This window comes from Parasteatoda tepidariorum, chromosome 2 (genome assembly GCF_982258835.1).
Source record: "Parasteatoda tepidariorum strain Cologne lab strain chromosome 2, Ptep-v5.0, whole genome shotgun sequence".
In the NCBI taxonomy this organism is placed as follows: Eukaryota; Metazoa; Arthropoda; class Arachnida; order Araneae; family Theridiidae; genus Parasteatoda; species Parasteatoda tepidariorum.
The window spans coordinates 102,822,270-102,848,728 of record NC_141756.1 but is presented as its reverse complement, the minus strand read 5'-3'; the positions used below and the strand labels follow the sequence as shown (position 1 = coordinate 102,848,728).

At 31.3% G+C, this 26,459-nt stretch overlaps 1 protein-coding gene across 1 annotated transcript; it reads left to right on the top strand.

Annotated features, from left to right (window-relative positions):
- The first annotated feature begins 687 nt into the window (after window positions 1-687).
- On the top strand, window positions 688-25,031 carry LOC107455441 (Na(+)/citrate cotransporter). The gene is made up of 13 exons (XM_043049712.3): window positions 688-1,021; window positions 4,979-5,128; window positions 7,671-7,786; window positions 7,877-8,034; window positions 10,237-10,306; window positions 11,035-11,166; window positions 13,054-13,173; window positions 13,460-13,537; window positions 15,940-16,047; window positions 18,016-18,193; window positions 18,566-18,727; window positions 21,274-21,411; window positions 22,279-25,031. Exons 1-13 carry the CDS (start codon window positions 911-913, stop codon window positions 22,459-22,461), a joined length of 1,704 nt encoding a protein of 567 aa, XP_042905646.2. The 5' UTR covers window positions 688-910; the 3' UTR covers window positions 22,462-25,031.
- Window positions 25,032-26,459: the final 1,428 nt, after the last annotated feature.

Here is a 26,459-nt window from a genome sequence, read left to right as displayed (position 1 = left end):
CTTCCGTAATTTTAAAAATAGCTCCTTTTCAAAAACCGTGAATTTTAAAATGACTTATTTTTTTAAATTTTGACGACTTCCGTTGTATAAGAATTTCGCGTAATTTTCAGGACGCACAAGCTGGTATTACTCATTTCAATGTTGAGTTCGCATTTGTTGTTTAAAGAAACAAAAATCACTAATTCTTCCGAAATATATTGGTTACGGTAAAAATTGATTAGCCATATATAGGTGTATGAGTTAACCTTAAAATAAATTAAGACTTCTGAATGTTCAATTTTGATGCAAGATTTTTTTTTTGGCAATATAATGAGTTTACGTTTAACGTTTAAATAAATAAACTTCCAATATTTACATTTAGGGTACTAGGTTCATTTATCAGTCAGAATATTTTTCACCTAGGCGATTTTTATACAACTGTTTCTGCACTCTTACGTCGACCCGTGCGCGTAAATCAGTCATAACAACGTAAATATTTCATCGTAATATGCTCATCTCAATAAATCAATAAAAAATACATTCTAGAATTGAATTTCCAAGCTTATAATTGCATCGTACGTAAAGAAGATCACCGCAATAGGGATTTCCTAACTTTTGATATCTTCATCCGCTCATCGATTCAATTAGGGTTTAAAAAAGAAAAAAAAAAGAAGATAACCTCGTCATCATTATATGAACCGCCAACTCCTTGACCCTTCGTTTAACAACGGCGTAGGAGTAAACAGTAAAGATTCATAATCCTTATGTATCGGTTTTGGACACTTACGGGCAATTAATTATGTCCTAAACTCGTTCAGGACTACGATCATTAAAAGCTATCTGATTTTTAAGGATCATAATTTATTTTGATCATTACATCTGAAGAAGTTGTTAATTAATTAATTAAGTTAAAGTTTTAAGTTGTGGATCAATGGCAGTTTGGCAATCTCTGTCAAAGCGATTTGATAGAAAATTGTTCATTTTCTTTTTGTGTGTGATCCTTCCATTCGCATTATTACCTTTAGCACTATCGGATTATCAGGCAAGTAGTATTTTACTTAATTAACTAATTAGTAATTAACTAAGTAGTAATACTTAAGTATTTTATTTTATAAATCTCATCATATTTAAATAGCGTGAAAGAGATAGTTATTCCTTTGACCAATTTTATTTTTTTGATCCAGAAATTACTAATACAAATACACTGATACTAGTGTAAGGTGACCACTTGCGATGCACTGATTTTGTGGTCAACTTAGTTAGATGGAAGTTAGTCTTTGCTTTTTTTTGTACTAAGTAGTAATACTTAAGTATTTTATTATATAAATCTCATCATATTTAAATATCGTGAAGGAGATGGTTATTTCTTTGACCAATTTTATTTATATTCTTAATTCATAAATTACTAAAGCAAATACACTGAAACTAGTGTAAGTTGACCACTTGCGATGCACTGATTTTGTGGTCAATTTAGATAGGTGGAAGTTAGTCTTTGCTTTTTTTCATTTATAATAGTATATATTTCTATATTTTATAGTTTTTCCATACGGTGAACTTGCAAGCTCATATTATTTTACCAATTCAGTGCAATTTTATTACTTGGCATAACATTTAGAAAATTTCCTAGTAAGGGTTTTTTGTTCAACTAATGAAGGATTTAGATTAACAATTTGATAACGCTCCTTGATAAATTTAACTTATAATAGCTGTCAACATAGATGGCAGAAAATTTGCTGAGGTTACAAAGATTTTCCTCACTTTTTAGTAAATAGGAAAAAATTGGTCCTTGCTATAATAAGTCAACTTAGACTAAGGGTAAACTTGATAGGTACCACGGTTGCTCAGAAATTTTGTGGCAAATTTAGGATTTGTCTGCCTATCACTATAATCCTTTTTATAAAGTAATTCTGTCATATATTTTTTATGAAGTAATTCTGTCATATATTTTTTATAAAGTAATTCTGTCATGTTATACCATGGACCACAGTATATTGTGCCTTTTAACAATTTAATCTTATTCGTTGCATAACACACAATTTGGATATTTTATTTAAAACTTGCAAGTTGATTGAGAATGAATATTCACGCATTTAAAACTTTTTTCCTGCAACCTGCATAAGCTAAAATAAATACTAGTTATGTAAGGCTAAATTATATTTCTTATTTAATATAATATCTTTGAAAACTTGACATTTTATCCGAAATAGATATTTTGAGATACAATTTAGTTCTTATTTACTGTAGTTCCTTTTACAGAACAACAGGGTTTTATTTTAGTATCAAAATGATTGAAAAAAAAACTAATCAGCAGTTAAAGGATCAGAAGTAGTTATCTAATACATACTTGGTTAACCTTAAATGATCATCAACACCTGCGGTAACTGGTGTCAATTACATATAGTGAATACAAAATTCCTCTACCAGGGAGACGTAAAAAAATTAGACTGGTCCAAGGTGTAACAGATTTTTGTAAATATCCTACAGTGACCTGAGCTTTGAAATAATGGCAGAAAAATGAGATTTTTGCTTAATATATTCTTAAAAGAAAATTATCTCGTAAATGTGGTGAGTTCAATTGATGTAAACTTAATTAGCATTTTCTTAGTTGTTTAAAATTATTACATAAAAAATATATTCAATTTTTACATACTGTAGAATATTTTAACAATGTATTTTTCCCATCTTGGCCACGGAACAAAATCCTCGAGTCTCTAATACGACATTTATATCAATAATACTGTCCATATGGTTATTCAAATTGATTTTCCCCTTTGTCATAATTTTTCATAGCAATTAAAACTCCGAACAACGTGGGTAAAAACAATTATATTTTAACGTAGACAATCACTTTTTAAAGACATACAAAAAAAGAGAAGGTTTTTCAGAGAAAAAGGGAGGTTTTTCTTTCAAGGAATAAAAGCATTCCAATTGTCTTCCAATATATTGGATGCAGGATGTCAGGGCAAAATGGATGTTACATTTGGATTTCCACATTAAGAAGACACTATAACGTGGGAGAAGCTTTTTATGACAAATTCTCTTTCTTTTGGTATTTAAAAAATTAGAGTAGAAAAAAATTAATTCACGTTAACTTAAAGCAAACCCCGAAGCTAGCTTCAAATGCCTTAAAAATGTTTTAAACATATCAAAACGCAAACAAATTATGACAGGATAGCTTTTCCACTGCCTTATATGTTGTTATTTTGTCATAATTTGTTTATATCTTGATAGTTTGAAAAAAAATTCAAACATGATGGTTTACAGTAGGCTTGCCTAGGTAGACAAATTATTTTTTGGATACGTTTAATTTTCAAATACCAGTGGAAGCGAAAGAGAATTTGTTATTGTCATCCACGGCATACTGTCTTTTTAAGTTGCTCACAAGTAACAACATCTATGCATTTGAGTTTGGGCACATACTTTTTTGTATGATTTACTTAAAGAGTATAATTTAAGTTTACGAGAAATGAAATAAGAATTAATAAAAATGCATCAAAATCAGTTCGCAAGTTTCTGAAATAATTAAGCAAATAAATTTAGCACTTCCAAAAAATATAGAGGAAATATTAAGTTATTAAGATAATTATATGACGTATATATCCTCATTTCGTCACTGAGAACTTCACAGAAATTTTTATAAACCATAACAAAAATTTTCATACAAATTGTAACTATAGTTTTCCATCATTTTTAATTTTACGAAATGTACAGTTAAAATAATCCTATGTGGCATATGACAATTACAGTGACAGATTATACAAGGGAACACTTAGAGATGTTTCGGCAAAATTTTTCTGTCAAATTATGCATCCTGTTTGTGTTAAAATATATTTCAAAATTCCACGATGTTTATTTTCAGTGGATCAAATCTCATGTTGACATATACGGCAATGAACAGGCGGATGGACTAGCCAAGGAGGGCTGTTACGACGCTAATTCTTCCTCTTCAACACTTACCTTTTTAGAATTTCAATCCATAGTTAATTCTGAAATTTCGAAGGGGTGGAAGATTCCACCCTGCCGTCACAGACAAGCGGGCAAAGAGTCCGGTTCTTCATTCGCCCTCAATTGTGACAGAGCTTCTGAAACCGCAATTTCCAGATAAGCAAGCGGTCACAAAAAAGCCTCTCGTTTTTCGAAGGCAGGAGAATCTTCGCGGCCTGCTCCAAATGTCAAACTGAGTAGGCTTCTCCCGAACACATCCTGGACTGTTTGGAACTTTCCAGAGGGGACAGATACTCATCCCCCCTCTGTTCCTCGATTTTCTTAGGGTCAACGGTGTGGTGGACCTTGTCTGACTTCGTCAGGCATTTGGAGGATAAGCCACAACAACAACAAAATATATCAAGTTCTACTAAGCAGGTAATCAAAGAAAAGTTGGGCAGGGCATTTGCGATCAAATCAAAGTTTTCACCATGGTGAAGCTGGTAATCAAAGAAAAGTTGGGCAGGGCATTTGCGATCAAATCAAAGTTTTCACCATGGTGAAGCTGGTAATCAAAGAAAAGTTGGGCAGGGCATTTGCGATCAAATCAAAGTCTTCACCATGGTGAAGCTGGTAATCAAAGAAAAGATGGGCAGGGCATTTGCGATAAAATCAAAGTTTTCACCATGGTGAAAACTTCCATGAAATATACCCTATACACCATAAAGAGTTTCTTTTTTGTGGAGAAATGGGTGTCCATGTTTTAAAAAACTCTTAATACTTTTGTTTCTCATTAAGAGTTCTGTTGAGATGCATGCATGCATAGAACGATAAGTTGTTGCTTTGTTCAACCACGCTTAGTTATGGATAGTGCATTAAAGCTTTAAAAAAAGACAAAGCAGTCTAGAATTTGAACAGCTTCCTGGTATTTATTTATATTTCAAAGTTTTATTTTCTCAAATTTGTTTGAGCGATTCTTAAACATAAGCTCTTTAATTATTTAAGTATATTTTTTTCCAAATCTTCTGCACCACGGCAGTAAAAAATTAAATGTGACTAATTTTTATTGTTTCAGGAAACAAAATGCTCATATGTTATATTATTAGTCGCATGCTACTGGCTTTTAGAGCCTGTCTCAATTGCAGTGACTTCATTGTTACCCGTGGTTTTATTTCCTGGATTAGGCATCATTAGTTCTTCTGATGTTTGCAGCAATTACATGAAGGTAATTACTTTATCATTTTATTTCTTTATTTCTAAATATTTTAACAAATAGTTATACAGAGCCGCGATGGCTCAGGGGAAAGAGCGTTCGGCTTCCAATGAGGTGAACTGGGTTCGAATGCCACGATGGCTGGTTGATACGAATCTACATTCGGCTTGCACCGACCACAGTGCTGACATGAAATATCTTCACTGGTGGAAGGATCATGGGTTAGAGTCCCTTTGTCGTCAGGCTAACCATGGGAGGTTTTCGTGGTCTTCCTCTCCATGTAACGTAAGTGCAGGCTAGCTCCATCAAAAAGTCCTCCACGAAGGCAAATTTCTCCCAATACTTAATCCAGGAGTTCCCTTGTCTTCTGGATTGGGCTAAAATTTCAAGGCTACGGAATTGAATATTAGTAATCGTTAATCTAAAATTTGGGTCGGCTGTTCAACGACGGTTATAAAAATTAGTTATACAATATAAAATTTATAATGGGGTTTTGAGAAACCGTATCATTCTTTCCCCCAAATAAATGAAGAGTTTAAAAACGAATAAATAGAAATTTCGAGTCTTGGAATTTTTTCGTAAAAATCGTAACAAAATTCTGTTCTAACATGCTTTGATTCACAATATCATTCCTTTTTTTGATTCTTCGATAAATGCTGAATCAAAATATGGAGGGAAATGTCTGTTATGAAGTTTAAAATTGAATTAGACTGGATGATAGCTATCTGTGTTTATTGGAACTTAATACCTAATATTTCTCATATCCATTTCTTTATATTCGTAATTCTAAAATTGTTGCGATGTTGTTAATTTTCACACAATCTGGGGATGTCAAATTTTATTTTTATTGATCCCGTATCTATTTAATTTTAAAAATATTTCATGACAAGAATATATGAACAAAAATGTAGTTCATTATGAACTATCTCTCTATGACTCATTTTTTTTGTGACTCGTACAGCTTTTATTTTTTTTATGACCGTCGTTGAACAGCCGACCCAATTTTTGGGTTACGACTACTAATTTTCAACTCCGTAGCCTTGTAATTTTGAACCCTATCCGGAAGACAAAGGAAACTTCTGGATCAAGTATTGGGAGAAATTAACCTTCGTGGAGGACTTATTGAAGAAACTAACCCGCATTTACGTTATACGGAGAGGAAAACTTCCCACGATTAGATTGATGGCAAGGGGACTCTAACACATGATCCGCCAACCACTGAGGACATTTTACGTCAGTACTGTGGTCGGTGTGAGCCAGGTGAGGAATTCGTATCGACCAGACATCGCTGGAATTCGAACCAGATTCACCTCATCGGAAAGCGAACGCTCTATCTCCTGAGCCACCACGGTTTGACTCATATACACAGTCCAGTCACAGTAATTTGACCACCTGTCAAAAGCCAGAATAACCACCTTTGTCACAGCGGACCGTTGCGAGACGTGCAGGAAGAGAGTCAATTAGGTTTACTCTCGGTAGCCCCTTGGTTCATCTGGGCGGTAAGTTGCTTGACAGTTGCACGTCTATTCGCCAGAACGCATCTCCGTAACCTTCCTTCACCTCTGTCATCTATAGCCCGTGGTGCACCGCATGTGCCACTGATTTTGGATAGTGCCATTTTGCCATGCACGGTATACTTTTACCGTGGCGGCACGCGAACAGTTCACAAAATCAGCCGTTTCCGAAATGCTTCCACCCTTGGCCCGAAAGCCAATAATCATGCCCTTTTGGACGTCGGATAAATCGCTGCGTTTCTGCATTACTCTAACGATTGAAATGCTTTCCGATGCCCTAGGACAGGGGTGGCGAACCTTTATGCACCAGCGTGCTATTTTTTTTTTAAAAAAATGTGTAATGAGGCCATAGACGTGCCGTCAGATAATTTTGACTTCGTGATTATTGGGAAAATAATAATACTAAATACTATCTACTCAAAACTCTTTATTTACTATGAAAAATAATACATTTTGCAGTGTCTTAGTTATATGCGTAATTCAACTTAAAGTAACATCATTGTGACTTCTGTTGTTGCAGATTAGATGACAAATAACTTATATTAGGTTGGAAGATGCTAGTTCAAGCATTACTGTTAATTTTGGCTAGTTATTTATTGTTAGCTTGTTTTTTTATGCTTATTAATTGTTTTTTTGGCATTAATTGTTAATTATTTGGTTAAAAATTGTTTATTTTTTTGTTTGTTTATTGTGAATTTTAATTTAATTGTTAATATGTTTCATAGTGAGACTTTGTGATGGGTGGCGTGCTCAAAATGTTATGTCACGTGCCATTGGTTCGCCATCCCTGCCCTAGGACATCCTTTATATACACTCCACTGTAATGTGCTGCCACCTGCCTTCTGTGATTGGTTATTTCACGTTGACGTCGAAAGTAGGTGGTGGTCACATTAATGTGACTGGACTGTGCAGTTTGAGAACTCTTGTCTTAAAGCTTTTAAGAGTTAGCGGACATATTTTTTTCATTTTAATAAAAAAAAATAAGTTTTCGACTTTATATTCGTTTTCTGAATGACGTTAAATAAATTTTTCTTTTAAAGGAAGCGTTCATGATGATCATTGGGAGTCTGATTATGGCGGTAGCTTTAGAGGAATGCAGATTGCACGAGAGAATCGCTCTGAAAATATTAATGTGGGTAGGTTCGGACATTAAATGGTGAGTCGTTAAAAAGCAATACTTTTTATATGCTGGTCACTTCTGTACCCATCGAATGGAATGCTCATTAATGAAATATAATATTTACAGGGTAATGATGGGTTTTATGCTGACAACAATGTTTCTTTCCATGTGGGTGAGCAACACAGCGACTACTGCTTTAATGGTACCCATCGTCGATGCAATATTAGAAAAACTACAGCCATTGAAACAAACAAATATGCATCTTAAAGGACTGAATCTGGACTGTACGTTTATACATCACAATATATCTATTTTCTTATTTTTGCATTGCCATTAAAAGCGAAAAATAAATAATCTTGTGAACTATTCTAAACTTTGGACCACACCAATAAGTCTGCAGGGGTTCTTTTAATGCTAACACGGTTCTCAGTTGTACACCGAAGTCAAGCTTCTCTGGTCTGTGGTCAGCAAGCGGGTGGGTGACCACTTTGATGTAGAGACCGAGAGTGCGCGATATGAGTCCTGGTTAAATTGTCCTACCGTAAATGGTAGATATGTACAGATTGCAGATTTTTACATTGACGCGTAAGCATTAAAGGTTCTACGACAGATTTTGTCTACGTCGTTTTAGCCGGGAGTTAATTGCGTCGCATATCATTGAGGCACGATGTGATGTTAGGACCCTCAGGATTCCGAATGTCTTCTGCGAATAGAACTAGGTTGCTCGGTATCGGTCCACGTTAAACTGTTCTACTTCGTATCGCAACTCGTAAGACTACAAAAGCAGGGGGCCTTCCTCACCGTTGAGGATTAAAATTGTGATGGAATGTCTTCGGATCATCCTCAAAAATGTTACCCAGACCGTCACCATTAGCCCTTTGTACAGATCTAGTACGATGTAAATAAAGTACCCATCTACTCTTATATAGTACCTACCTTCATAAAGTACCTACCCTAATAAAGTACCTACCCTAATAAAGTACCTACCCTAATAAAGTACCTACCCTAATAAAGTACCTACCCTAATAAAGTACCTACCCTAGTAAAGTACCTACCCTAGTAAAGTACCTACCCTAGTAAAGTACCTACCCTAGTAAAGTATCTACCCTAATAAAGTATCTACCCTAATGAAGTACCTACCCTAATTAAGTATCTACCCTCATATAGAGAGGATCGGACAAAACACTCTCTGGAGGTTGCAGGGTGATTAAAAATGTTTAAAAATTGTTTGCTGATTGATACTCGAGTGATCCTTTTGTATCTAAAATGCGTGTCATGTGCCCCAAAATTCTTCCTATAGCATTTGGTTATTTTATGCTAGTTTAAAATTTCAGGGGGGGGGGGCTGAAATTTGCAGTCAAACGTTTTGTTCGAGCTTAAATTAATATTATGGTACTACATTTAAATTTTAACTAATAATTATAAAATAATGTTTACGAGTAATCAAACTAACATAATTTAATCACAATGATTACAAATATTTCATTTTTATTTTGCAATGAAAGAATTTTATGTTTGCTAATAAACAAAAAATTTTTGTTGCATTATTGGTTCAAAAGCTTGAACCCTAAATTCTATAAGTTCAAAACATTATATGCAATATTTACATTTTACATTAATCTACTTGGGAAAATCAGAAATTTTTGTCTTCATTTTAGAAATAAATTCTTCAGTATTTATCATACTTCTAAAAACGCTTCAACGTAGATACTTAACTTTAGAAACATCAATAAAATTTTTAATAGTTCAGAATTTTCAATTTTTGAAAGAAAAATGCCGACATGATTTTAATAGTGGCCACTATTAAAAATGCTATTACTGGTCACTGTCCGGTAACAAAATGTCTCAGTTTCACTCTATAATACTCAATACCTACTTAACTGTTCAAAGATTGCAATTACAGTTAATAAAATGGTATCCAGATATAGTTTTAATGACTATGCGCTATAATGTGTACCACTGAGCACCACCTGGTGGTAAAATGCGGAGTTAGTGATTTTCAAAATCTGCATGAAATGCAGCGCAAAAAGAAATACAGAGAAATAGATCATCATTGATTTTGTACGAATCGATATTTTTCAAACATTAAAGACAATAAAAACTCTCTTACAACTTACATTTGATTGTTTAAAAGTTATTTTAGGAAAGGAAAGAAAAAATAGTTCTCTCAAAATATTTTTAATGCACAAGTTTAAGAGAAATGTTTTGACACTAACTCTGCAGTTTACCATCATTTGGCAACAACCACTAATGGAATCGACACTTCAAATAATAATAGTCTATTACAACACCATTCTATAGATTTAGTCATTCTAAAGTAAACAGGGTAGAACTTTAATGTGTCATAACTTAAGAATATAAATATTCATGAAATTTTGTATATTGAATATTTAAATTACTTTTTTTTTTTCATTCTTCTAAAATAAACATATAATAACTTTGTGCGACGTTTCAACGTTGCACAGAGGTAACTCTACTTTAATTAGGTCCTTCAGATCCATCATTAATGGAGAGAAAGCAAAATGATGAGGACGAAGAAGTAGCTGATGATAAAGTGTACGTATGACATTTTAATTAGAAAAATTCTACAATAATTGATCTAATATTGTTATGTTACCAATAATTACCAATATCTAAATATAGAGTAAAGAAATTTATTGTTTATTTTACAGATATATACTAATACAATGCAAATCTTTTGGTTATTTTTCTATATTTTTAAACTGATTTTTTATGAAGTTCCCGTGAGTCGTGGTGGTTCAGGTGATAGAGTACTCACCTCCTAATGAGATGAAAAGGGTTCGAATCCTGGCAATGGTCGGTTGATTCGAATTCCGCACCCGGGTCGCACCAACCACACTGATGACGTAAAATATCCTCAGTGGTAGATCTATCATGGGTTACAGTCCTCTTGCAATCAGGCTAACCGTGAGAGGTTTTCGAGGTCTTCCTCTCCATGTAACACAAATGCGGGTTAGTTCCATCAAAAAGATCATCCACGAAGGTATATTTCTCCAAATACTTGATCCAGGACCTCTCTTGCCTTCTGGATTGGGTTCAAAACTCCAAAGCTACGGCGTTGAACATTTGCAGTCGCAAATCCAAAATTGGGTCGGCTGTTCAACAGTCGTTATAAAATAAAATTATTCATCATATAAAAACATGCTCTAAACCGAGAATAGTGTTTTCAATTTTATTTATTTTATTTCTCTAGGCTTCTTCATTTAATATTTCAAATCATAAATGCTAAAGAAGAATTATTCAGTTTCATATATTTTTTACAGGCACCATTTGGAAGAAAGTTCCACTTTAAAAGTAACGCTTCTCTTAAGTGTTTGTTATTCAGCAAATATTGGAGGAACTGGAACATTAACTGGAACTGCTCCAAATTTAGTACTGAAAGGATTAATGGACGTGTAAGTTATCTTTACTTTTGAATTTGACTATTTTCTTACAAAAATTAGAAATTTACAGAAGTAATATAACTTTTTTTTTCAATGTGTGTCATTTTTTTAACATAATTCGCTGATCGACTTTTGTTGATATGGTGGCAGTTTCTGCACACTATAAAATATGTTTTTGAGAAAGCGCTAAACCTAATTTTTTCAAGCCATCATTTTTTTTCAACCCAGAGCAAACGGTTAAAAGTCGAATTCGGTCGATTTTAAGTTATAATTAGTGTTGAGAGATATCGACATTAATAAAGCAACATTTCTCGAACGTTAAACCTAATTTTTTCCAAATCATAATTTTTTTCAACTCAAAGCAATCGGTTAAAGGTCGAATTTGGTCGATTTTAAGTTTCAATTAACGTTGAGAGATATCGACATTAATAAAACAACATATCTCGAACGGGCGTTTAAAAATCGGTAAAGAGGAATGCCCTAGTGTAAGTATTTTTTACACGTTATTCCTCCTAAAACAGTTTGAATGAAACATCCTCACACACACATGCGCAATCTTGGATGATATTGGCCTCCTGTTACACCCTTTTGTTTACAAACTTAAGCTAACAGAATAATGATTCAGCTTTCTTATTAAATGAAAGATAAAGTCAAGACATGACATGGTCTTACGTAAACTGTCACATCATCTACAACAATACATTGTCGATCCGTGATGGCTCAGGGGATAGAGCGTTCGCCTTCCAATGAGGCGAACCGAAGTCGAATCCCTATCGATACGAATTTCGCACCCTGTTTGCACCGATCACAGTGCTGACGTAAAATATCCTCAGTGGTAGGCGGATCATGGATTAAAGTCCCCTTGCCGTCAGGTTAACCGTTTGATGTTCTCGTGGTCTTCTTCTCCATGTAACGCAAATGCGGGTTAACTCCCTCAAAAAGTCCTCCACGAACGCAAATTTTCCCTATACTCGATATACGGAGTTGAACATTAATAGTCGTAAACCCATTAAATTGGGTCGGTTGTTTGACGACTGTTATAAAATAAAATAAAATACATTGTTGAAGTCGACAATTATGTAGAAAAGTAAAGTAACGTGAAACCCTTAAAATGATACAAATACTATTAAAACTTGGCAGCTTTTTGTATTTCAAAAAACTGTTAGGGGACCTTCAGTTTGTTTTTACCACGTTTATATTAACTTGCCTTCGTGTATGTCTGTTCGGGTGGAATTTTGTAATCGATTTTAAACTAACTTCCCGACTAGCTACAGACTTCAAATTTGGCACATAGTTCAGAACTAGCTGACAATGCATGAAAATGAAGAGAAAAAAGACATACAAAGTAAAATAAAATTAAAATTAAAGAAAAATTAGTATTTTCGTGATTGTCTTTTGTTGTCGATTCGATTATTTGTGCAGTGAGCGAAAAAATTGAGATTTTGGAAGTGAGTACAAAAAAAAAATCAAATAAAAAATATTTTTAAAAACCACGTTTTTGTAGTGGAGAATAATAATTAAAAAATAAAAATTTGAAAAGCGAAAAACGTGGGAGCATGAAATACATAACAGTACATATACACATACATATACACACTTTTTTTTACTCATGCACATGCACAACCACATCCACATACACATGCATATACACAAACATATTCCACATACACATCCGCATTCAGATACAATTACAGATATACAAACACATATTCTCATGAGCACACATACACACACTAATATAACATAACTGTTATGTATTTCAAGCGCCTCACATTTTTCGTTTTTCGAATTTTATTTTTTAATTATTATTCTTCACTACAAAAACGCAGTTTTTAGAAATATTACTTTTTACTTTGATTTTTTTTTATTAATTAATAATTGCATACTTTCTTACCTTAGCCTTCATCCTGAAAGCAACGAAATAACTTTCGCGTCATGGATGTTTTACAACATTCCTGGAATGCTTATCTGTGTTTTTATAGGATGGCTCTACTTGTGGATGGTTTTTATTAAGTTTTCGTGAGTAATAATCTTTTACGTCATTCTATCATTGGTTTTCTCAAAGGAAACAGATATTGATTCATAATATTTTTTTTTTGATTAACTGTTAAGAAAAATGATAAGAGTTTCGTACCTTTTGAAATACATAAATTGCGCTGTCAAAATGACAGCGTTAAAAATCATACTAAACTTATTGCTGTTACATAGCCAGTCATATATTGTCTTAAATTATTCGCGTTAGTTATTATGATACGTACAAGAGTTAATAAAAATACAGAAAATTGATTTCTTTTCCCAATTTCAGAAAATCAAACCTAAATGTTTCTAAAGAAGATATTAAAGATATTATTTCAAAGAGATATGCTGATTTAGGACGACTTACGTAAGTATGCTTAATTACATGTGTTTAAATATTACATAACATAACATTTAACATACATTACATAATATTTAACCGTTTAACCCTTTGGCTACTAACGGGACTCATTTGTCCCAACAAATGTTTAAAAATTACTAATGGGGAGAAAAGCACTTAGAAACTCATTATTATATGCCCCACTCGTAGAGTCGAACCAAGTATACGTGTTTCATGTGTCAAATAACAACCCAGATGGCGCTCTTGCATGAAATAGCATTGTGATTTTGCACTGGGACAGATATATCCGACAAGTATTCTTTATTGGGACAGATATATCCCACTCGTATTCTTCATTGGGATTGTTATGTCCATTCATATTTTATGCATATTTTCTCAAATGAGCATCGAAAAAAGAACACCCTATGTGTAATGTCGGATTATGCGAAGATTGCTTTACCCTGTATCATACCATAAAAAAAATCCATATAATAAATTTTTCCGGAATGATAGATTTGCTTGCAGTAAGTCGATCACTACAGGTAGGACATATGTATCCCACCATTAAGTACGGCCGGGACATATATGTCCCAGCCTCTATATTGATAACGGCTTGTCAGAAAAATCCCAAATACTAAATTTGTCTTATTTGTGACCTGTTTTGTGCTTTTGAATAATAAACGGGACAAAAAAATCATTTTTAAAAATTCGTAGTCAAGGGATTAAAGTGTTACCCAGAGAAAAAATGAAGCGAAGCAATCTCAATGAAAAAGGGTTGAAAACATCAAATCAGTTCGACTATAGGATAAAATTAAGATACATTTGTAATCATCGTCTTCCATTAGTTTCATCAAACGACTCTTCTGTGATGATTCGTAAATGATTCGACAGTGATTCGTAAGATTTTAATAACTTTTCTTTCTATATCTATGTACTAATGTGCATACTTTTGATACTTGTTAAAATATTAGTAGAATATTGTAGTTGTAAAAAATCAATACATTAGTAAAAGTGGTTTTTTCATAATGTGTGTTAAAACATTGCTAACCTTTGAAATGCATTATCAAAGCAATTTTCTATGCCATTTCTATCTTAGTCTTGTTAAATTTTGATTCAATTTCTTATCGACAGTTTAAAAACTGGTGAAACATCGTGTTCGCTGACGTTCTCCAACCCCTGATGATTGATCACCAACCCCTATGCAAACCTACATGGGTTGATTTGCAAACTATGCTCACTTCCCTCCCTACTAAGTTAAACCCACTTGAGATGTGCTCCAGCATAAAATCTGAGAAGCTTAAATCTATAATTAAAATCCTTAGAATTAAAATTTAAAATATTAAAATTTGAAGCCAATCACAAGTCATTGTATTAAAACATGTTAAAATGAAATTGATGACGCAAAAAAGAAACTTGTGGAAGCAAAACAATAATTGGATATCTTCAAGCGACGTCGTCGGAGATAAATCGTGACATTTGTCAATTCAGAAGCCAATCAGGTTCGACTCTCGCTTTTGACGTCACTTATAGGTATCCTATTAAATTTGATTTAAATCCCAATCACTTCACTTCTGGGGTTGAAAATTACCCAATTATGGTTTTTAAAAAGTAATTACCTTTAAAGACTTGTATTTTTGTTTCAAACGCAATGGGATTAATAACCTACAAGATACGTAGTGTGGGTACCTCGATCCTGATTGGTTGTTGAAACGTGGCATTTGCTTACGTTTGCTACTATTTTTTCCATTCTATTTCGACTAAGCCAAGCCCCGTCAAGTATCAATTCTCTTAGGTGACACATTCTATATTCTTTCACGAAGTTTCCTTCTTTCACTTTATATTCTTAACTTAACACAAAGACCGGCATGCAGCCATGTAGAACATAAACAAACTGATTATGGATCGAAGTTGCCAGGTACATTAAACAGAAATATGTCACTGTTACAATAAAATAATAAATCTCAGTAAAGTAAAAGATGTAGACGAGAAAGAATTAAATTTCAACATATGCGATACAGAGCTGTAATTAATTAACTTCACTTTAATTTACATTTTAACTTATGTGGAGAAGGTTAGCTAAACTTTAACACGCCATTTTCCTTACGATCAACTGGCACTGATGTCATAGGTCACGTGTTTGGATACATATGATCTTCTTGAAGTGCAAGTATCCAATTATAAGTAGCAATTGAGTACAAATTACAGTATTATACAATTTAGCTATCACTGTAGAACTGTAAATATTTTTCTAAATAAAATTATCATTAATGATTAAAATTATTATTACTGAACATGCGAAAGTACAATAAACATAGAACACTTCGTTTTTTTTTTATAACCGACGTTGAACAGCAGACCCAATTTTATGGGTTTACGACTAATCATATGAATATTTCTTTCATTTTCATATATGTATCATTATCTTTTAGAATCCAAGAAGCGCAAGTCATGATCTTATTTCTCATATTAATTTTCTTATGGGTATTTCGAGATCCCAAAATTATAAATGGATGGATGGATGCTCTTGGAACAAAAAGGTAAATATTTCCAAAGAAAAATTTTTTATTACCAAAACTAATAGCCACAGCGATTTACTTAAGTGGCTCAGAAGATAGACCCAACACCTTCTAGAAGAAAGAAAGTCTCAGCTCGGGTTAATTTGGTACTCCGAAGTAACGAACATAAACTGTGCAGTGGATGAAAAATAAGAAAGCTGTCACTGCGTTCGGACTACTAAGCTGCGTAGTGGTAGTGAAAACGAAAGATATCATTACGTTTGAACTACTAAAGGATTAAATTTCTTTTTTATGGTAACCTAGGCTAAAGCCTTCTTTTTTCTAGAAGGTATTTTTAGAGAGCCCACCTCCCAATGAGGTGAGCAACTCTTGATTGCCAGCGATGGCTCGTCGATACAAATTCTGCTTCGGGCTCGCATCGAACACAGAGTTGGCGAAAAATTGTTCTCAGTTATAGACGAACTATGGATTGTTAGAATCCCCTTGCCATTGGGCTAACAGTGTATGGTTTTCGAAGTTTTACACTCTATGTAGCGAGAATGCGGATTAGTGCCATCGAAGCTTCCCCCAGGAAGGCAATTTTTTCACAATGCATGACCCAGAATTTTCCTTGATTTCAAGGTTAAGTTCAAAATCTCAAGACTACGGATCTGAACATTGATAGCCGTAAACCCAAAACAGAGTTGGTTGTTAACGCCCGTTATTAAAAGGAAATTAAAAAAATACCGCATACTATAAACACTCAACTTTTGAAATTTCGTAATTTAAAAGTATTTGAATTTCTTTACATATAAGAGAGAGAACTTATATAAAACTGTAAACGCGTGTTCGAGTTCACCTATACTTTTAAGACAATCTTAGAGAAAATGTGAAGCACATCATGATGTTTGAGAATTGAGCAATCTTGCCATGGACTAGTCTGTTCGTGTGCATTATAGGTAGTGCATAATTAAACTAATAATTTTTGTTGAAATTTGCTTCCAAACAATACCAGATTTAGTTGTTTTAATGTTTGGTGACTCCTAATCTAGTTGAAAAATCAGTAAATTATGAATAAAAATCAAAGTAACTTCATAATCAAGTAAATTATGAATATGTTTCTTGGCCTGTTTGAATGCAGTTTCATTTAATACTAAAAGAGAGTTGATTAACCAGTTAAGATTTAAATCAAAATCAAAATATTATGGAAATGTTTGTTATGGATTTGAGAATGCTTCGAGAAGATCAATAATATAAACAATAATAAAACACCACATAAAAAATTTAATTTTATTTACCATTGAAGTACCTAAACAACACACATTTTTAGATTTGTAATAAAATGCTGTATTTATCTATACACCTTGTTGAAACTAAGAACGGAACCTAAAGTCAGTAAAATATTTTTTGATTGTTTCTAATCAAACTGCGGTTTAAGTATAAAATTAATATAATTAAATCAATTCATTTAAATAGGAAACAGCTGATATGAATTGAATTTTATATTTTTATTTATATTATTCCCAAGCTCATTTAAATTTACAGTGTATCCCTAAGGTAACTAATGATTTAAAAAAGCAATCGAAGAAAAACATTTGTAAAGTTTTACGAAGCAAATGAGAACTTTTATACTAGTCCAGATTCAAAATTTGTTTTCGAGATCGTTCGTATATGGCACTACTGACAAAACAAAACTATAACACAATGCTTTTTTAAAATATTTCCTGTTTTTTCTAGCAACATAGTGTAGTTTGAAAATGAATTAAGATTCTCGCGTAAATATTTTACGAATGGTCTACTACGCAGATACAAACATTATTTTTAGTTTTTCCAATCAACAGCGCCATCTGGTGGTAACATTATTAACAAATTCATAATTTATTGAAAAGGTATACGGTCGTTTCCTCAACAGCATGAAGCAAAACCATACATTTCTCTCACTTTTTGTTTAATTTTTCAAAAATCAACTGTCATTTATGAAACACCCATTATTATAATTATTATTAACAGGAAAATTGGTGATTCAGCACCTGCTATGGCTATCGCTTTCCTGTTGTTTTTTCTGCCATCCGATATCAGAAATCCCAAGAGTAAAAAACTTTTTGATTGGAAGACAGTTCAGGCCAAGCTGCCATGGGGACTCATCTTACTTCTTGGTGGAGGATTTGCCTTGGCTGACGGTGCTCAGGTACTGAAAACATTCCAACCTCAAGCTTATTTGAATAAAACGATTTTTTTAAATAAAAACTCTAAAAATATCAACCGCATACTTTGTATCTTTATACTATCAAATCTCGATCATCTAAGTATATGTGAAAGATAGAATAGATCGATCTTTGGAAAGATAGAATAGTTCGATCTGTGGAAAGATAGAATAGATCGATCTTTGGAAAGATAGAATAGTTCGATCGTTGGAAATATAGACGAGATCATTATAATAAATAAAGTTATTTCATGAAACTCTGTGTAAATATATTGTGGTTTAAATGGATTATTCTAGACTAAACATATTATTTATTATATAATTTTATTTCAAAAAATTATTCTTTCTCCCTTCCAGAAATCAGGTTTGTCAAAGATCATTGGAGAAAAACTAGCTTCACTTCAAGTACTGCCACCTATTGCAGTAGTTGCAGTACTTTGCTTTATGACTACCATGATTACTGAAATTGTGAGCAATACGAGTACTGCCAATATATTGCTACCTGTCTTCAGCCAAATGGTAATCTTTTTTAAAATATTCATTACGTATACATATATATATATATATATATATATATATATATATATATATATATATATATATATATATATATATATATATATATATATATATATATATATATATATATATATATATATATATATATATATATATATATATATATATATATATATATATATATATATATATATATATATATATATATATATATATATATATATATATATATATATATATATATATATATATATATATATATATATATTTCTTAGTTTTGTTTTCCAAATTTCAATTAAATTTTTTTTTTTTTTTTTTTTAAGGTATTAAAAATTATGATCTTTTAAATTCTTTTAAAATATTATTGCTAATAATTTTTTTCTCTTGTCATTATTTTGTATTTTTTCCCATATTTTCTCAATTTTTTAGCTTATATATATATATATATATATATATATATATATATATATATATATATATATATATATATATATTGCGCATTTTGTTGAATTTATAAAGTATTTCGGTTAATCTCAATGTCTTTATGAAAAATACATATTTTTAAAAATGAGTACAATGACATATTTTTATGTGGTATTTGTGATTAATTAAAGAAATTTGATAAAAATTAACAAATTTAAAATTGAAATTAAGAGACTTTAGCTTGATAATTTTAATCCTGCATTCAGCAATAGTTTCAGTACTTTGCTTCATGACAACCATGATTATTGAAATTGGGATCAATTCGAGTATTGCCAATATATTGCTACCTGTTTTCAGTCAAATAGTAATTTTTTTTAAACATTGATTAAATTTTTATATACTACGCATTTTATTGAATTTATAAAGTATTAATCTCAATGTCCTTAGGAAAAATACATATTTTTAAGAATGAGTACAATGAAATATTTTTATGTGGAATTTGTGCTTAACTAAAGAAATTCAATAAAAATTAATAAATATGTAAATTAAATTAAAAGACTTGATCTTGATAATTTTGACCGTGCATTCAGCAATAGTTGCAGTACTTTTCTTCATGACAACCATGATTACTGAAATTATGAGCAATACGAGTACTGCCAATTACCTGTCTTCATTTAAATGGTAGTTTCTTTTTAAAAAAATATTCATTACATTTTTATATATTGCGCCATTTTATTGAATTTATAAAGTATTTCAATTAATCTCAATATTTTTAATAAAAATACATATTTTTAGAATTGATTATAATGAAATATTTTTATGTGGAATTTATGATCTATTAAAGAAATTTGATAAAAAATTTTAAATTTAGAAATAGAATTAAAACACTTGAGTTTGATAAATTTAACAGTGCATTCAGCATTTCAATATTTGAAAGGCTTGGGGAAATTTAATAATAAGCCACATTTTCAAACTGTCCAGGAGAATGAGTTTGATAAAACTAACACCATAATTTACATATAAATAGCGATATTTGTCTGAGTATTCTGTTGTAAACAAATGTAATTTCAGATATTTGTTAAGTATCAATTATTTGAAAACAATGCTAAGGAAAAGGTCTCTGTGAAAATTTTACCACTGGAAAAAGTGTAGATTAGCACTATATTGTCCTGAATTTATAAGTGTAATGATATATATTGAATGAGTATATTTTCTATAACTAACTGGAAGGCCGTGGCACAGAATAGATCAAGATGGCAAAAACTTATTGGGACGGCCTTGGTCTGTCATAGGCTGTAGTGCCCAAGAAGAAGAAGATGATATTTTCCATAGCTTTGAGTTCGATAAATCGAATGGAGATTCAATATTCAAGCAGCATTGATAAATCAAATTTAGCTTTTAAATCCTTTTATTTAAAAAAATATTTTTAATATCTAACTATTTTCCTATCGAATATTCAGAAATTGAAAGAAACTTAAACATTTTTCATAGAAATTTCTTGTAAATTTTTCTATTACAGTCAAAACTCGTTCTATAAATAAAGTTGATCTTAAATATTTTTTGGAAAAAAGTACATACAAAATATAAATTCTAAATAAGGAGTGAATCTACGAGTGATAAGTAAGCAGTGATACTAAATAAGGAGTGAATCTACTTTTTTTTAAAAAAGTTTTAACTGCAAATTGCCAATTACTAAAAGTTGATCTTACTACTTATTTTCGTATTCAGCGAATGATTTACTAAATTATTTTCTTTTTAACAAAAATATCTTTAGGAATACATGATTGTTATTATTTTAACTTTATTTTCTAGAAAAAAAAAATCAAGTTACATGGGTGATTCAATTTTCTTTTAGACCTATATTTGATAGCTCGATGATTTTCCTACTTCCGACACTATCCAATTATAAAAATTTTCACACGAATTTGTTCCATTCAAATATTAAAAAAAATGATTGGTTTAAATAATCATGTTTATTAGCATTATTATTTATGTTTATTTATCATTGACTTTATTTTTTAAAAAAAATAATTATCTGCTGCTATTCCATAAAAGGTAAATTCTTTTAAATATTTTGATTTTACCCAGTTACTTGCATCTCAAATGTTTCTAAATTTCAACAGGCCCTCGCAATTGGAATTAATCCATTATCTATTATGCTTCCTGCATCGGTTGTATGTTCCTACGCTTTTATGCTTCCTGTCGCAACTCCGCCCAATGCAATTGCATTTGACAGTGGCAACATGAAAACAATTCAAATGGTAAGAAAATGAAATTTCAATTTTTCATAAGTTATTGTGGTAACCGTAGCTTTTTCCGAATTTTTTTTTCCAGAGAGCTTTTCACTTTCATGGTGCAAAGGCTATTTAATGAAAGCATCCAAAATGTTTCATATTTTAACAAAAATGATATTTTTTGTGCGGATGTTATTTTTGAGTTGCTTTACGTCAAAGGGATTTTAGGCGCTAACTGTTAGCACTATGATTTTCTTGCAGCAGCTATCTCTGAAAATAAGAAATCTATATCCTTTTCTAATTTCAACTTTTTCGTTGTAAAAGAAAAACTAAATCACAATAGAACTATCATTTTTTCCAGCATTTACTCTTATTTATTTATTGTTGCGTATGCATGTGCAAGCTCATACTGCCTAAAATTCTTTGTTAAATTTAAGAACAAATAGCAAATGTTAAAAAAGGGCATCACAAAGATATGTTCATTACGGTGGGATAGCAAAACGCTGCTAAACATTTCGAAATAGTTTTGGAATTATGACAATTGTAAGCTTTATATCCTTTTTTTTTTTTTTTTTTTGATGAAATGAATTAATGCCGAATGCGCAACTCACCTCTACATTTTTCTTAAGAAAGAGATTGTTTCAATTAGAAAATTGGTTATCGCAAAAAAAATTTTTTTTGAAGCTTGTGAAAAAGTTTCACTGTACCACATGTGCATCAATTTTATTGTTTTAATTTTGTTATGAAACTTGTATTTTAAGTTATAATTTAATTTACAATATTAAGTTATAATTAAAACGTAAATTATACCTGCTTATATTAAAACACGTCAACAAAAATTGCACAACTTCACTTTAAAAATTAACACTTAATACTCTTATTATTTCATTTCAGGCCAAACCAGGAATTGTCATGAACATAGTATGCTGTGCAGTACAAATTTTAATGATCAACACTTTAGGAGTTGCTTTATTTGATCTAAATAATTTTCCCAGCTGGGCTAATTCAACCAAAACTTTTGATACTAAACTATTATTAACATTCAACGCAAGTTTAAACACATCATCTACACTTTAACAACGTCTAAATCAACTTTACAATTTTGTATTACTTTTATTTTTTATATTTCAGTAATAAAATGTTTGAAGAAAAAATACCTATCAAACCACTTTTATTTAAGTATTCCTGCTCTGTTAATTATTAATATATTACGGTAAAATTAGAGTTTAATCCAAACATCAAAAAAACCAATCCGCCAGCAGATGGTTAATTTTTTACCCTTCTCTAAGGAAGTGGAAAAATGTAGCAAGACCTTGCACTTCTGGTGTTGGCGGAGATAAAAATGGGAAGAAACTTAAATATTGCTATGTAGTCAAATGAAGTATTATACTCGATGAAGTATTATACTCTTTTCTTGCTAAATCGCATGGGACCTAACTAGCGAGACGATAAAATTAATAGTTTAGAACTTCAATTTATGCATAAGTAAGAAATGTGAAGATTACCTCCATAAAAACACCATTTTCGTCCTTTTTTTGTTTACCTATATGACGTTGCTATCTAGACAACGTAGGTATTGTTTTTGTGTTGTTTTGTTAAACTGTTTAAAAATTAAATAGGTATTTTTATAACAAATGAAAAATGTTCATTTGTTCTGCTAAATAAAAAAATAGCACTGTAAAATTTCTGCTTCAAATTAAAGTGAAACTTGTTAATTTGACCACCTCTGCAAGTTGATGACCAGTCTAAGTTGGCATTCAATAATCAATTTTATTTTATAAACGTTGTTGAACTTTCGACTCAATTCTGGCTTTACCACTACTAATGTTCATCTCCGTAGCCTTGTAATTTTGAACCCAATTCAAGAGACAAGGGAACTCTTGGATCAAATATTAATAGAACTTTGCCTTCGTTTAGAACTTCTTAATGGAACTAACCCGCATTTGCGTTACATGGAGAGGAAAACCACGAAAACCTTTTACGGATAGCCTGGCTGCAAAGGAGCAAGGTACTCTGACCCATGATACGTCTATCGCTGAGAATATTTTTTACGTCAGCAGTGTGGTCGACATATGCCGGGTTCGGAATTCGTATCAACCAGCTATTACTTGGATTCGAACCCGTTTACCTCATCTGGAGGCGAATGCTCTATCCCCTGAGCCACCACGACTCCTCAATAATCAATTAAAAAAATTAGCAAAACAATTAAATTCCTTCTTTATAAGTTGGCCACTAAATGGATCTCCCAATTGCTGTCCCAAAAGCGGCCAACATACACAGGTTTAAGTGCTCTCCAATAGATCCTCTAGTTCCCGAGCTAGTTCTAGTTTTTCAATACAACATGCTTAATGAGTTTACGTTCTAAAAACTTTGTACCTTTTCTCGGTTTAATAAAAAAAAAGAATTTGGTTTTGTTTGAACAGAACAAAAGAAAAGACTTTAATTTGTTCCTAAACTGTGTGCAGCTGCGTCATGGGTCACTGTGAGATTTCCATGACTTCAAATATAATCTTTTAACAGTACACCAAAACCAGTGCTAGTTTAGTACTCATGGAACAACAATTTGGTAGTCAACTTATAAAGGAGAAATTTAATTGCTTGTGCCAGTTTCGTAATAGATCATTAAGATCAACTTAGAAAGGTCATCAATTTATAGAAATGGTCAACTTAGCAGGATTCGCTGTTGTTCTGTTCCTGTTCCAAAAATAATAATTTTTCAATGTAAATTGATAATTTTGGATATCAATAAGAAATGTGTATCCTGTCCAAAGGGAAAAAGCTGTGTGTGAACTTATTTTCTCAACTTCATTCTTGAGCGATTGAGGGGTTTCAGCCGTTGCTCTTCTAAAACTCTTAAGCATCACTTTTAGAAAATAACAATTGAAAAAGAAATTAGACTAACCACATCGAGGATTATTTCACTATTCGAATAGATCTTAAAAAATAAACAACAAACTTATACCATTGATCTGAGCGAATTCACGTGGGTGATAATTTCATATAATAATGATACTTATGTTGTGTATTAGAGTAAAACCTGTGTAAGTTGTTTACCTATGGATCAACAACTTGGTGGTCAACTTAGATAAGTGCTCAACTGAGGAATTTGTTTTTTATTTTTGTAATTGATGATTAAGATGAACTTAGAAACAAGCCAAATTATTCTTGATTTCTTACTAAAGCATGTGATCATCAATATTTGTTCACTTGACTTATATATTCGTCTAAATTATTTATTTGCAGTACCGGACAAAAATCTTTCCATTTTAATTTATTAAAACAATATATTAATATAAAATTTGCTACCACTATAAATGCGTTCTCTAAATACGAAATTCCGTAGTTATTGGAGGGTATGTTGAATTATGAATTTGAATTAAAGTTTTTGAGTTGATAATTTAGTAAGAGTATTATTATTAAGAGTTGTATTGTAATTATTAGACATTTTCTTTCTTTTCTCGTTGCTGTTAACTCTTCAACAGCTGGCTGGCTATGACTGCTAGTATGCAAGTTTCTATTAATCTTATTTGAAATAAAATGTAATTTGGGGTATATTAAAAAAGTACGTATAAATGTATAACACTAGCTATCCATGTGATAAATCCTGGAATAATATATTCGAAATAAAAAGCATTTTTTATGATTAAGTGATGACAAGTGAATTAGACACATGTTTTCTTACACTAAATATCAATAAAAGACACTTTAGTTTTGCCAAATATTATATTTTCTGCGAAAAATAATTTACAGATATTACATAATCACAGCAATATAATTATTAGAATGTCACTTTCAGGCTAAATAGTCTACAGATGTTCCAGACTCTTAGCAATATAATTATTTATATGTCAATTTCGGGAAAAACAATTTTCATGCGCTCAAATGTCACAACAATATGATTATATGAATGTCACATATTGTCGACATGCGCAAATTTTTGAAGATGGTAAGGGATGAGACATCAGATTGATCTCTTTTGCTGTTTTTTAAAAACTCTGCTGAAAATTCTTGAGAAAAAACTGAAGCAGCCTTTTTTCTTGATTTTCCTTTCAGCATGTTCGGTGATGTTAAGATCAATATCACTGATGTCATAATAATCTCTTATGCTTCTTATGAAGAAACCATCATGTTTTTCCAATCTAAAATTATAAAAAAAAATTTCACTTTAAAAAGAAGCTTGCCAAAAGTTTTGTTGTAATAATTTCGCAGTTGAAATACAATTAATTAATTCAGTTAAACTTTAAAAAACACATTAATCTAAACGTTTGTAAATTAAAATGTCAATTTTAATTACCAAAACTTAGATGCATTAGAAATTTCTATTTTAAATTTTAATTTCTTTTTATAGTTGATATTTTTTAAATATCAAGTAATTGTTATATTCTTTTTTTAGTTTTCTAACTTTTTTAAAAATGATATATTGATTTTTATTTAAATTATGAGGTATTCAAATTTATCCTATAAGTGCAATTGTAGTTGGTTTGCGCACCACTGTATTTTGAAGAGTTATTCCGGTTAATTTTAAACTAATCTGTCCTTTTAATTTAAATTTTTTCATTTTTTAATTTGTCAGTTCTTTAAATTGCAACTGATCAGTCCTTGGAAATGGAATCGGGATAGCTTTTTTTATCCAAAGCTCATTTAAGAAGAAGGTTTTCATTAAATATATCGAAAAATCAACCATCAGATCAATGTTAAATTTAGGGAGGCAGCAATTAAATGTCGAATATAATTTCTTTTACTCGTGAAAAAGGACAAATTTATCATCATTGTGAAATATTGCGAAATACACAACATTGTTTTGTCAACTAATTTGCATAATAAAAATGAACTTGAATCCAAGTCGCGACGTTTTATGCGATGAAAAAAAAATAGATTCAATGGATTTTAAAATTAAATTGATTTCTCATACAACTAACAAAAATATATTTCATGCTGCTCGCGCATACTTATGACGGTACTTTTATTGATATGAATAAACTTAGTTCCGTGTTAATTTTTCGTTTCTAATTAAGAATGTCGAAAATTGTATTCAAATTGATCCCAAAATACCTTTTCATCGTAATTTAATAATA